This window comes from Cygnus atratus, chromosome 4 (genome assembly GCF_013377495.2).
Source record: "Cygnus atratus isolate AKBS03 ecotype Queensland, Australia chromosome 4, CAtr_DNAZoo_HiC_assembly, whole genome shotgun sequence".
NCBI classification, from domain to species: Eukaryota; Metazoa; Chordata; class Aves; order Anseriformes; family Anatidae; genus Cygnus; species Cygnus atratus.
In genome coordinates, this window is record NC_066365.1 from 32,135,299 (window position 1) to 32,150,060 (window position 14,762).

The 14,762-nt window shown below is 41.8% G+C and overlaps 1 protein-coding gene across 1 annotated transcript; it reads right to left on the reverse strand.

The window, feature by feature from the left end:
- Positions 1-6,449: 6,449 nt before the first annotated feature.
- Positions 6,450-8,801, reverse strand: TLR2 (toll like receptor 2). The gene has a single exon (XM_035549031.1). The coding sequence runs from the start codon at positions 8,799-8,801 to the stop codon at positions 6,450-6,452; it is 2,352 nt and encodes a 783-aa protein (XP_035404924.1).
- Positions 8,802-14,762: the final 5,961 nt, after the last annotated feature.

Consider the following 14,762-nt stretch of genomic DNA (forward strand, 5'->3'; position numbering starts at 1 on the left):
ATTGATAAGGTCCGTTTTTATGAGTAGCCCTGTTTCAGACTCCCAGGACACACAAAATCTCAGATAAACGAGACTAATGTCAGCATTTTTGCCAACTGTGACTATTATTTGAGGGGAGTGGGGTGGGTGGGGAGGATGGTTGTTAAATACATCTTGCTGCAATTTAGCAAAGATTTTATTCAGGAGGTCATTGTTGTTTTCAGCTGAAGAAACTTAACATATGTTTTAATGGCATCCTACACTATATTGAGATTTGGCTGGTCTTGTTGCTTCTGCAAAACAATGAAATATACTTAATTGTTGTGTATGATAAGACTCTCAGCAAACTTGCTTTCTAAGAAAATTTTTTGGCTTGACCTTCTTGTAGCAACATCTCATATTTGTGGCTTCAAAAGCAGTTCTTCACCTACTTTCAGCATTGTTTGCTATCAAGCATTCAAGCATACTGATGCTTCAAGTATGAGGGTGTTTGTTGCTGAAAAATAAATAAATAAATAAATAAAGTAAACCTGCAGTTTGAGGAAAGCAGGAGGAATCTCTTGTGCCCTTGGGCTCATGAGAAAAAGGTCTACCAAATGCTCTTGCAGTAAACTAACCTCACTTTCCCTTAAGGGGAGCAGTTTTTCTGCCACAGACAAACCGCTGAACTCCCTTGTTGATCTCATCATTAGAAGATTAGACTTCATGAAGTAGTAGCCAGTGAAATATGCCAGTATCTGATCTGGGATTTCAAACAGGCCGGTCCCTATGTACAAGAGACTACAAAATTTCCTTAACTGCCATGGGAAGACAAGCTTCTTCCCCAAAGTCTGTGAAAAACACGTTCTTTCCTTTTTATAGTTTCTTCTTGTATAGTTTTTCTCATATAGTTCTTATAGTCTATTTTCCCTTTCTAAATAAGGTGACTATGTTAACACAGTTCTCTTATGCTGTTATGTCTCAATTTCTTGAAATCAAGCAGATTTTGTTGTTGTTTAGCTTTTTTTTTTCTCTGTAAACCTGATCGTGGCATTTTTCCAACATCGGTGGCATACCAACCAGAAATGTGTCCAACAACATCTGTGTGGTCTGCAGGCAGAAAATATTTGTGGTTATAAATGAAGAAAGAATCATTGAAAATACCTACTATATCCTTTCCGTGTAATTATGGAACTCTTGTTTTCTCCTCTTTTGTGCTACATTAAAATTAACAATAACAGCAATAAAAAACAAGGGAAAGAAAAATAAAAAGGAAAAAGCACATACAGAAACAGCACAGCACAGAAGTAAAAATAGGTCTATGAAATATATTTTGGTTCTGTGACACAAATTGAGTCCATGCAGCTTTTTGATAGACAAACCCATGCAAGAATTGCCATAACCCTACAGTTTTATGCCAAAATCTGCCTTCCAGGTACTTTGCGCACAGCCTATTTGGTTGTACCTGGCAGTACATTTGACCACCCCAGACGTGCTGGCCCATCGGCCAGGTCTGCTAACTCAGGATCCTGTATACTGCAGCCGATTTCCTCTGGCTGTGCCTGGGCTGTCTGAAGAGTTCCTATAAAGCAGCTGTGGAGCCCTTCTCAAAAGATGGCACATCCATAGGCTGCAGCCTGGCTGAAGAGCCCGTGTCTGATACTCAGGGGTACTAAACAGCTCAGCAATTTGTATTCCAGAAACTAAAAGGAAGGTACCGCATACGTGCTGGAACACTGTTACTAATCACCCCCTTCTGCAGTTCATAAGCATCTTGGCTTCTTCTGTGCTGGAAAATATGAATACTGGTCTGGATGTTCAGGCCATTGGCTTCAACTTTAAAATATTTCTAAGTATTCTAAATATTTTAAGTTATTTGAAACTGCTGGGTTATAAAACCAGGCAGTATCCATAATCAGTCATTAAAATTATCTGTGGATGGTTTGACTAGGTTTGCAGATGAATATACTGAGTCTTGTTTACATCTGAAAGATTTGTTAACAATACACCTGATACCAGGTTTCATGAATCCTGCATCCGTGGTTGGTGTGCTGCTGGCAAGACAGAGACTTCCCCATACCGCAGTGAGAAAGTTGATTTGAAGAGGATGTTAAGTAACCCATATCCTTTCCCTCACAAGTGTGCTTTTGATTTGGATTTTCTAAACTGTACCCTGATTACTTGCTAATTCTTGTTTTGATCTGCAGTAGAGGGATGAGATGCCCACATTAAATAAATGGAAAAACAATTATTATTAAGGAGCAATTATATTTAGGGAAGATGATAGTTCTGTTTGGCTTTATCTTATCTAAGACTCCAAGCAAGTTAAAAAAAGAAAAAATGCATATATATTTTCCTCCTTGGTTTTAAGACATTCGGAAATCATTTATATAATGAGAGGAACATTTTAAAGAATGTAAATCATAGTTTTAGAAAGACCATGCAGTGGTATTTGCTCTTTAAAGTAGTAACAAGATTGATATAATCCACTTTCAGAACAAGTGATCTTTTTATTTTGCCTCCTCTTAGTAGTTAGTAAACTTCCTTTTTTCTCTAGCAAATGAAATAACAGTTGGAGATCTGCTGTTGCATCAGTAGAAACCTGCTTGAGTTGAAGCAAAGTTTGACTTACTTCTTTGAAGCCTATTTTAAATACGTGTGAGGAGGAAATTCAAATTTAGCCTTACCCCTAAAATATATATATATATAAATAAAATAAAATAAAAATAAAAAATAAAAAAGAAGTAAACTAGAAGAGTTAATGTAAACTCGAACAGATAATACTTTTGCTTTAATTCTGGCCTAGAAAAGCACCAAGATTTATCTATTGATAAATTTAATCTCCAGTTTTCTTAAAAACAAGTTAGGTGGGAATGCACACCTGTATTGCATGGGCAACTTTTGGACTGGCTCTGCTACCTGATGGCTTGGTAACCAGTAGTTGTAGGTAAAATCAAGACATTAATTACTCCCTGGGTCTATAACAGGACTAAGATTATTAGTGAGAATGCACAGAATTGAATATTTACCTGTGTACAGTAATATGCATAGTATGTTCTTAGTTTTAAAAGACTAGAGAAAGTAGTTGGTTGAACTCTGATGTGCTATGCACACTTTTAGAAGATAGTGCATCTTTTTACACTGCAGCAAGACGGTATAGCATTTTTTTTATTTCCTCATAGAATTAAAAGTGAGAAGATTATGCTAGGGAAAAAACAAACAAACAAACAAACAACTCATTTTCTTACCATGTATATCCCTTAAAAAAAAAAAAAAGGAAACAGTGCCAATATTTAAAGTTTGTTTCATTATCAAATATATTGGTAGTGGCTTCTAGTTGAAATTCTGACTACAGAAAGTAGTGTAGCAGACAAGGAGAATTTTAGGTCTGATAATGGTTTTGTATACAGCAGATTCTGAAACATGGCACCCAAACAGTTTCATCATTCAGTTAATGTAAGGTAATATGAGATTACCATTAGCTTTTTTCATATTTTTTCCCCCACCTCTTTCAAGAACTGCTGTATAGTAACTCCTATGTCTTCCAGTGGCCATTTATAGAAAGCTCTAATAGCAGCAATGTTTATGGAGCACACGGTGGCCAGATAGACCTCCCTGGCATCTGAGATTTTGGCAAATATTTTGTGCTGCAGAGTTAGCTGGGGATACATATCTGGTGGCAGAGGAGATGCTCCAATTGCTCGTGCTGTGAAGGCAACAGAGGATGCAGATGATTTTTCTCTTTTGCTTTTTTATGCCCACAATTGTTCAAGTTGTCAGTTACAAACTGGCTTAACTTCTAAAAATTGAGCCACCCCACACATACCTTTTTAAATTAATGTGTGTTCAGAAATAGAACAGGTGCCATTTAGTGACCTTACTGACAAAGTGTTTTCCCTGCTTGATTTCTGAACTGCTGCAGAAAATACATCACAAGTAACTTCCTCCTACTTACTATCCAACAGAGAGGAGCTGTTTTATTTGGAGGGGATTAAGTCCTGTTTGACTTACTGTCATGATGCTCAAAAGGCCCAACTTCCAATAACCAGCTTCTCAAACACAGGAGGAGGGAGTTAGGATCTCTAATCACCAATTACTTATGTTGCTATTGCTTTTTTTTTTTTTTTTTTTTTTTAAATAAACAGATCAAAGTGGATGCATAACTCTTCCTGCTTAGCAGCTGAATGTTTGGCTTCTAAAATACCCTGGCCACACCATAAGGAATTGAAACACAGTTTGTTTATGCAACAATAGCCAGCTCTGCTTAGGAGTCCGAGAAGGTAGTCTTAGAAGCTAATTTCCCCAGCCTTGCTAAAGTAGCTTTTGAACTCAGATTAAATATAGTCAGTATTTTAAGAATCTTCACAGTGTCATTAGAAGTGACAAATACAGGTTAGCTTTACTTACATCTTGATATATATGAGAATAAAGCAGAGATTGTATGAAGCCATCTAAGTGAAGGTAAGGTTTAGATACTAAAAATAGGAAATGATACAACTGAAAAAAAAACACAAACACCTTAGGTAAATGAAAGTGAGAGCAAATATTAAGTATATAGAAGGCAGGTGGCTTTTTGCTTAGATGAACTAGCAAGGTTAGTAATTTTTGTAATGCTTTAAGCCTGTGTTCACGTATGCAAAAATGGATGTAAATAAATTTTTCTTTTTGTGTTACACTGATAGAGTTGCTTAATTGTGGGTGATAGGGACGAATGTTTGTCCTCAGTCTTCTATCTGGCTAGATAAGGACAAGAGGACTTCTGCTCTCACTGAAATACTGTCTGCACAGAGAACCTCCTATAAGTAACACAAAAGGTAACTAGCTATGAGATGAGAGTTTTGGGGTTTAAAGTCAGATGCAAATACTCAGGTGGCTGAACAGAGATTTTGTACACTTAGGATGCCAGAGACTAAAACACAACAATAAAAACATAACATGGACATGATCTATAAGGTCCTCCGATGCTTAAAGGGGGCCTAAAAGAAAGATGGAAGAGACTCTTTACCAGGGTTTATAGTGATGGGACAAGGGGTAATGGCTTTAAACTTAAAAAGGGTAGATTTAGATTAGACGTTAGGAATAAATTCTTTACTATGAGGCTAGTGAGGCACTGGCACAGGCTGCTCAGAGAAGCTATGGATGCCCCATCCCTGGAAGTGTTCAAGGCCAGGCTGGATGGGGCTTTGGGCAGCCTGGTCTGGTGGGAGGTGTCCCTGCCCATGGCAGGGGGGTTGGAATTAGATGGTCTTTAAGGTTCCATCCAACCCAAACGATTTTATGATCTAATCCCAGATACAGCAAAAAGCTCTGTATACATTTACATGGGAAGGCTTTTAAGGTCTGCTTCTGTACATACCTGGAAACGTCTGTTGCAAGTGCACTGTACCTAAACCCTGACCTGATCAAGTAGACAGTTCTCCCTCTCATCTGTCAGACAAGCTGTTAGGGTTCATCTGAAACTTCCTGTGTCTGCAGGACAGGTGTCTCCTGAGATACCCCTTTCTTCTTCAGTCACAACTGAAGGAAGAGGCTGGTGCCTGTGTCTCCATTTATTCCACTTCTTCAGCAGTTAGAGTCCTTGTCCAGTCATCTTCTTGAAAGAACATGGGCCCTACTGGCAGCAAACAAAACGTTTGAGGTAGGACACTACCCAGCCATTCTGGTTTTGTGGACTACATTTACAGAGAGAACAGAAATGTGGGAAATGCCCTCTTCATGCTGATGCCAAGGCTGTTGATTAGAGAGAAGAGTATGGTCTTGAATTCAAAGACTACATATATATTAGTAGCCCACACTCTAAGTGAGCACTCACAGAGCTACATATAAGCAAGTCAGAAGGGTGTTTGGACCCTACTCTAATGCACCTGTTCCCATGCATGGTACAAAGAAACTATACTGAAAACATCCACAAGTGCCTTTCACCAAGAAAATTGTCTGCCATAGAACATGTACATTACAGCAGCCAGCACTGCAGTGTGAAGGTGCATTTTTAGATTAAAGTTTACAGCCATGATTCTCAGAAGATTTGGACATTTAACTTACAGTGATTGTGAAATACTGTTGAGAATATGTCCTCTTAACTAGGATGAAAACTGCATGTGATAAATGCAGTAATAAACTGCTGCATAAACTAACCTTTACTGCACTTGATTAGAAGCAGTTTATACAAAAAATACAGAAACACCCTTGGCTAAGCAGGCTCTTTCATACAGCTATTGCAAAGATTAAAGTATATAAACTACATAGCCATGTATCCAAATAACTTTTCATCATTAAATATTTAAATGAAACTGCTTTTGTTAATAACGCTGGTTAAAACGCGTAGAAAATTCATGACTACAGTAACAAAAATAAAATAATTTCACAGCAAGTAACAGAAATCTCAGTAGCTCAAACGTTTGTTATAAAGATATGGGTAAATGATGGACAAAGAGGCAAGGGAAATGAATCCAGCAAATATTTTCTACATACTCAGTCTTAAATGTCTCTGTCTAGGATTTTAGAGCTACTTTCAAATTAAACCAAAACATCTCCTGCTGCTCTTCTTCATGAGGCCACTCCAGGTAGGTCTTTGTGTTCATTATCTTCCGCAGTTTGCAGAACCTCTTGGGAATAGCTTGGCTCTGGATGGGCTCCAGGAGGATGAGAATCGCCGCATCATTGTTCTCATCAAAGAGGCGGAAGTGCGAGAAGTCCAGCTCGTACTTGCACCACTCGCTCTGCACAAAGTGCTCCGACAGCACAAAGAGCGTTTTGTGGCTCTTCTCGATGGAGTCGATGATGTTATCCACAATCCACTTCCCGGGCACAAAGTCCCGCTTATGGAGGCACAGCCTAAAGGGGGGACACGCCTGCTCCAGCTCCTGCACCATGACGTTTTCCACCCAGTTGGAGTCGTTCTCGCTGTAGGAGACAAAAGCATCGTAGCAGATGTCCTTTGGGGGGGCTCGCTTGGGCTTCCGCTTAGCTTGGAGCCACGCCCACGTCATTCTCATGTACCAGACTGCATGGTACTTGTACCCAATGGCCACCAGGATGAGGATGACCAGGAAAACCACAGCGCAGATCAAGGACACCACCAGGGACCGGTGACACTCCATCAGTGAGAGCTGCACGGCTCCAACCTGCACCCCCCTCACCGCCAGGGGAGAGTCGCAGATGTAGCTTTCTGGCCACCCCACGAGCACCTGGCCTATCCCTGCCTGGTGCTGAATGAAGGAGAGGAATTCACAGGAGCAGATAAAGTTATTGGCGCTGGCATCCAGCAGCTCCATTTTCCTGAAGGACTCCAACTCTTCCTTGGAGAAGCTGTTGAGCTTGTTTCTTCTGATTGACATGGCCACCAAGTTAGGAATGCTTGCCGCATCAGGCAAGGCCTTCAGCTGGTTTTTTGCAAGGTACAGCTCTTTGAGAAATGGCAGATGCAGACTAAACTCCTTCAGGTTATTTGCACTGATGTCCAACACTTCGAGAGTTGAGGGAATGCAAGCCGTTAATTTGGGAATTTGAGTACTGGAGAGATTCAAATATTTCAAATTTGCTGGCCACTCACACACATCTGGAATCTCACCAAAATTGTTTTGGCTAATGTCTAAAAGAATTAAGTTTCTTAGATGAGACAAGCTTTTAGCTGTCATTTTTAAGTCACTCAGTGAATTCTGACTTAAATTTAAAGTTCGTAGTAAAGGCCAACCACCTGGACAGGCTGAGTGCTCCAAACTCTGATCTCCAAGCAAATTTGCACTAAGGTCAAGATACTCTAATGACAGAAGTTGTTTTGAAAGCCTGCATGGTACCAAAAAGACCTTGGTATTTTCAACTGTGATTTTGGTAAAGAGAGATAGTAGATCTAGTACAGCCTGAAGATCTGTAAACAAATAAAATTCCTCTATAGATAATTTCTCTATTGTCAGAACTGTCAGAGACTGTGATTGGTTTGCTTGAACTTTTAAATCCCATTTTCCAGTGCCCAAGAGTCTACAGTCTTTCATCTCCACCTCAACTAATTTTGGCACATTTTCTAAAATACTGACAATCCCAGGCACAGTAGCATCTGTGAGTAAGACCTGTTTAAAAGAAATTTTCTTTGCAAAAGACAAAGATATAACTCTCAAAAGTTGTATTTCTTCAGGTATATTGAATGCTATTTCTCTAATTTCTAACCAAATGGCAGAGTGCAGAAGGTCCCGAACAATTGCTGAGAACAGATCTACCCTTCTTATGCTTATGATCATGTGACTTATCTTCTTAATTGATTTCAGACTTCCAGGCTCATACAGACTGAGATTGCTGCCCTCGATCCACAGCTGGTTGAGAAGCGTAATGCCCTCAAAGTTTCCTTGCCTTATTGTGGAGAACCGCGGGTTGCCCAGGTGGAGAGAGCTCAAGTTTCTCAGGCTAGAAAAGGGAGAACTTTCCCCCAGGTCGCTATAGCAATTGCCATGAATGTGGAGGTGCTGGAGTGAAAACAGGGGCTCAAACCACCCTGGGGACAAGTGAGCCAGGCTGTTATTTGACAAGTCCAAGAGCTCCAGTTTCCCCAGGGAGACAAACGAGTCCTCGTCTATGGAGCTGATTTTGTTGGACTGCAGCAGCAGGGTTCTCAGGTTCACAGCCTGCTGCAGATCGTGTGCTCGGATGTACTTTATCCTGTTGCGGGCCAAGTCTAACACTGTGATTTTGTCCGTGAGCCCCGAGGGAATGAAGTCCAAGCCCATGGAAGAGCAGTTGCAAAACTGTGTGGCATCGCATGAAGGACAGGCCTGCTTCAGGGCTTGTTCCTCAGAGAGACTGACAGCCAAGACCATGTACATGGCCCACACTTGCCAGGTATGTGTAGACATTTTTTTTGCCTAAAATATGAAATAGAGAAAATACAAGATGATTACTTAGTTCTGAAGTAGCTACATTTTGGATAATAGCTATAACATAACCCTTACTGTTCCCTTTAAAGACACTGTGACTATATCAGTTTTTAATGCATTTCAGAGATTACATAGATTAGTCAAATAAGGGACACTCTACATACATATTCCACAATCACTTGATAAATGCTAAGTATATTGCATTAATTTTTTTCTTTTCTCCTAAGGGTTCCAGTTTTGGAATTAGGACTATCAAATTAATTATTAGTTGTACACATTTTTGACAGATTTAGCTAAACATCTGAATAATTACAACATTCTTGCTAATATGATCCTTTGCCTGTTTAGAAAATAGTCCCCATATATCCCATCCCACCCCCAATCCTGTCTTAAGTAGTTTTCCTCTGGATCTGTGAATATTACTTTGTATATTCATTTTTTTACTATGAAGAGTCTTGCATATGTGATTCAAATCCTGGTCACATTAAGAAGAGCCTGTGTCTTGTGGGAAATAGAATTACAGAGTATCCTGAGTTGGAAGGGACCCACAAGGATCACCAAGTCCAGCTCCTGGCTCTACACAGGACCAAAAATCAGACCCTGTGTCTGAGAGCATTGTCCAAATGTTTCTTTGAACTCCGGCAGGCTCGGTGCTGTGACCACTGCCCTGGGGAGCCTGTCCCAGTGCCCGACCACCCTCTGGGTGCAGAACCTTTCCCTAGCACCCAGCCTGACCCTCCCCTGTCCCAGCTCCATGCCTTCCCTCGGGTCCTGTCACTGTCCCCAGAGAGCAGAGCTCAGCGCCTGCCCCTCCGCTCCCCTTGTGAGGGAGCTGCAGGCCACCATGAGGCCTCCCCTCAGCCTGCTCTGCTCTGGGCTGAACAAACCAAGGGACCTCAGCCACTCCTCATACATCTTCCCCTCTAGTTCCTTTGCCATCTTTGTAGCCCTCCTTTGGACGCTCTTTGATAGTTTTATGTCCTTCTTATATTGTGGCACCCAAAACTGCACACAGTGCTCAAGGTAAGGCCACACCAGTGCAGAGCAGAGCGAGACAATCACTTCCCTTGACCAGCTAGCCATATGGTGCCTGATGCACCCCAGGGTATGGTGGTCGGCCTTTTTGGCTGCCAGGGCACACTGTTGACTCATATTCAACTTGACATCAACCAGAACTCCCAGATCCCTTTCCACAGGGCTGCTCTCCAGCCTCTCATCCCTCAGTCTGTACATATAGCCAGGGTTGCCCTGTCCCAAGTGCAGAATCCAGCACTTGCTCTTGTTACACTTCATGTGGTTTGTGATTGCCCAGCCCTCTAGTATGTCAAGATCTCTCTGCAAGGCCTCTCTACCCTTGAGGGAGTCAATGGCTCCTATGAATTTACTATCATCTGCAAACTTTGGTGTTCATTCAAGTCCTGCTTCCAGTATGTGGATTCAAATCCTGGTCACATCAATAAGAGTCAGCATCTTGTCGAAAATAGTAACTTTCACATTTAATATTCATACCAGCATATGTCTAATCTCACTTCTGGCAATAAGGAGAAGCTGGTTGAATATGTTTCTGTCCCTTTCTTCTGCCTTAGGCTATTCTGGGTATGCGTGTGCTAGGAGCTGGGAGCTACGTATTTGTCTTGATGTCTTTGTAGGCCATCATTACCATGCTATGATCAGTCTGACACTTGATACTGAAACTTAAGCTGGGAAAACTGACCACTGTAAGCAGCTGACTCTTAGCTCTGCCTTTTTACCGCTACATCTTCCTCCTCTGCTAGGGGCTTTTTCTGCTTTAGGTCTGTGTGGCAGATCTGGCTGGTCAGGCCTAGATGTAAGGAAGATCCAGGGGCTCTTGGAGCTTCCTGCAGCCAGACCACTTGGCTGGACTAGATCAACTTTTTCTCCATCCTCATAGCTTGTTCCTCATCTTCTAGACCAAAATGATTCAAGAACATCCACACAGTTGTAAATTCTGTCTCACTTCTCTTTCTCCTCACATTCATGCCTTTTATAATACTGATTTGAAATGGCTTATTGTGTTACAGAGCTTGCCATAAAATCCAGCCTGGCCCCCCTTCCAACAGAGACATTAGATCTTCTCTCCCTTTGAGGAGTTGGAAAAACGATTCTTAAAGCCTGGGAGGGCTGTTTTCCTTTCAAAACACTTATTACATATTGAGTTATAAATCTTTTTTGTTTATGCTTTCTTGGCAAGGATCAAAGAGCACTTTTAAAGCATGAGACAACATTCCTCAGTGTGTCACAAAACCCCTGGGATGTAGGTATTTTACCAAGGGTGAAAAGAATGAACCAATTCCAAAAAAGACCAGAGAACAGGTTCCCAAAGGTCATCATGGGATCTACATTAGGTTAACTGGGTTAGATGTACTCACTGAGGAGAATTTTCTCCTTCGGTCATCCCACTGAGACTCTGTGCAGAAGATCTACTGTGGTTTGAATTCATACCCCAGTTTGTTTTACAGTAGCTGACCTACAACAGGAAAATTTAGGCAGACAAGTCCTACCATTTCTAGTTGCGTTATTTTTAGCCAGAGTTGCTTAAAATCTTTCAAAAGGGGCAGAATTTGAGCATATGGGGAGAGGAGGAAAGGATCTGGATAATTTTTTCAGTCCTTCCATCTTTTCCCACCTAAAAGACTACAAGCATTTTGACCTCTTCTGCTATTTTCCTTTAATCTCTCTTTTTCTCTGATATGGAGTTTTGCATCCTGAAGGACACATTCATCTCCCCAGACTTCAGATGCCCACAGCTGAGGTGGTCACTCACTCTGTCCTCCAAAGTCAATCAAAATAAATAACAACTTTCAGGGGCAATTCACTTCATGTCTCTTAGACGCCTACATTAAGATGGGATGCCTCCAAGAGAAATTACACCACCAGCTTAAAATGGTTTAGGTATCTAGATATTTAAGCAGGTGAATCCCACCCAAAGAGCTACAATATGTAGTCACAATCACCTGCTATCCAGCTGAGGCTCTTTTACAGGGCTTCTTTGGTCACATGAGGCTGCCTGGATAACACAGTACTGTAAGCCATAGGAGAAAAGCTGTGGTTAAGATTGGTTTCACAAGCAACACACTGAAGTGGGATTTCTAAAATGAATAGCAAGCCCAAGTTGCTGTCAAACCGCCCACTGTTAGAAAAACAAGCAAACAAACAGAAACAACCAGGCAACACAGTCCATCGAAATCTATCTATAGGTAAGTTATTTACAGATGGAAAATTGGCAGAACAGAAGGTAACTGGGCAGGTACTAACTACATTGGAAACACCAGCTGAGCCCAACAACTCTCCTCCTTACCAGCAGGAACTGAAGGAATGAACCCAGTTTGGTGGTACAGGAAGAGATTTTTTCTTTATTGTCACTTCTTATTGTCACTTCCCTGAGCACCTGTTTAAGGTTGTTTTGCTTGTCTGTCACATGGGGCAGATACCTGGGGAAATTCCATTCCTACTCTCATTCATTTTCAGACATTCTTTTCCCCTTCCCATTCCTGTCTAATAATGCAGTTTCCTGACTTCCAGGGTCCTTTCAGGCCTCTCCACATCTGCTCAGAAATACAGCCCCACTCCCTATCATCAATCTATCAAAGAATCACTTGTTCCCCATTGCACTGGACAGAAAAAATTGCCACATAGAAACTGAAACACAGCTAATATGCGGAAACTTGCACAGATCTGGTTGTACTGTAAGACACAGTGATGAACTAAATTTTCAAAGTGTTTCTAGTTTATGGACAAAGGATCCAAGCCATCAGACATGCTCAGGGTTATCTTTCCTGGTCCAGACCAGTAGAAGTATATGCACATATTCTTAAAGAAAACAAGTGTCAACAGACCAAGGTTCTATAAACGCTGATAAAGGTGAATTTAACTGCGTGCCAATAGCATGCAAATTGTTTCCGGTTTGGGAAAGAGTACCAAGCTAAAAGAGAGCTACTAACTTCTAGCAGAGCTGCAGTCTGAGGGGTCACTGGTTGGTGAAAGGATCAAGCCACAAGTAGATTGGGAAAGTCGTTACTTCCCACTTGGTTGTGTGTGGATTACATACATCCTGGGTATTGCTCACCAGCATTTCCTTAAAAGTATATATGCGTATATACATACATACTCACACATGGCTGTGCAACGGGGTGGCATGACATAAGTAGCTAGCTGATCACACAGCCCCAAGACCTTTGCTTACTTAGCTCTTTCCTGGTTGTATTCCTAAAACAAAAGCAGCCCATATTCACACCTAGCTTTCCCTGGGCAGGTGGTAGTGATGTACAAATGGCACAAAACAATGAATGGGACAAAACACACACAGGGCACCCTCTCAAGAGGAAACTGAGATGAAATGACACAGCCTGACCCAGCTTGTCTTTTTTTCATGTGCTGCTTTCCTCTGTCGCCCTTTCCTGAAGGACGTTGCTCCCATCAGCATGTCCCGGCTCTCCCAGGGAGCCTTCCCTCTCGCTGCCTGCCTGCCATGCAGTCCCACCAGCTGCCTGTGATTGCTCCTGCCAGGAGTCAGAAATCCTCCCCACTGTCCTGCTCTCCCACAGGAGCCAGACCATGCCCAGCAGCCCCAAGCATCCCAAATCTCCCATGCAGAGGAGGACAACATGGTGGCGGAGATTAGATAGCCCAAGTGCTCCATCCCCACTTCTCACTACAGCATTGCAGCCTCACTCTCTCCCTGCGTCTCCAGCCTCCACCCGCCTGCAGACTTACCTCCATGTAGAAGACATTCCCTGGTGCTCCAGCTCTGGTGCCTGTGTGCCAGTTAACTTATTTCATGTTTCATCTCTCTCGGTGATCACTCTTCACTCAGCTAGCTCTCGTGCCGCTGTCGCCTTCCCACTTCACTTCTCAACTTGGGCTATGCAAGCAGGGGAATTCCCACCTAGAGGATCTGATTGGCATAAGATCAGTAACGCTGTTGGTCTTCTTTAAATGCGTGAGCCCATAAAATTCTGTGTCTATGGTGAGAACATACCACATAAAAGTCAAGGTTTTTCTTACCTCTGCCTGACCTTCTCTGAAACGTTTCCCTCCTTACCTCTAGGCATGCAGCCTCCTAATCAATCTTATCTGTGCTCAGTGTTTGCTATCAGATGATTCACTCATCACTTGCCTGGAACTCAGATTTGATTAGCCCTTGAGCTATTCTGATCCAAGAGGGTGAACAGAGAAGTTCCGTTGTAGACTTTGGACTAACCATAGAGATGTCATTGTAACAGGAAAGTAGAACCGAAAGTGGAGTTTGCATGCTAACCCCCAGAAGCTGCAATCTTGTGTATCTATGCAGACACATGCACACAGAAGTGTTAATATGTACATATACATAGGCACATACACAGATACATATATGTACACATATGCCTGAAGAGACACACATGTATAAGCAAATTTCCTCATTTTTCAACCACTTACTTGGACTCTCAGTCCATACATCAAGACTTGCATTTCACCATAAAATAATTGCATGTATAAAGTTTAATCAAGATTCATCTATACTCTTCTGTGCTTACACTCCAGCAACACAAGAAAAGTGGAGCATGGAAGTGGCGAGTTATACAAACTCACATATAAATTTATCCCTCCAGAGACAATTCAGCTTTCCACAAGCAGCTCTAAACACAAGAAACCCACAATAAATCCAACTGCAGGTACTCAGGGTGAGACCAGCTATCATAACATAAACATCTATATCTACCTGCTTGTCACAATTCCCTTTCCAACTGGTGAAGAGCAATGCAGTATATCCAGGACGTATCTCACACTGAAGTAGAAAAGATGAATTCCCTCTTACCAGTGTAGACTTTCTGCACTGGTTACAGAGGCAAGTGCGTAGGGGTGCATGGCCCAATGATTAATTAAATGTGCTGTGCAAAATAGAAGAGCAGAAACCAGTCTACAGTACCATCTACCCCACTC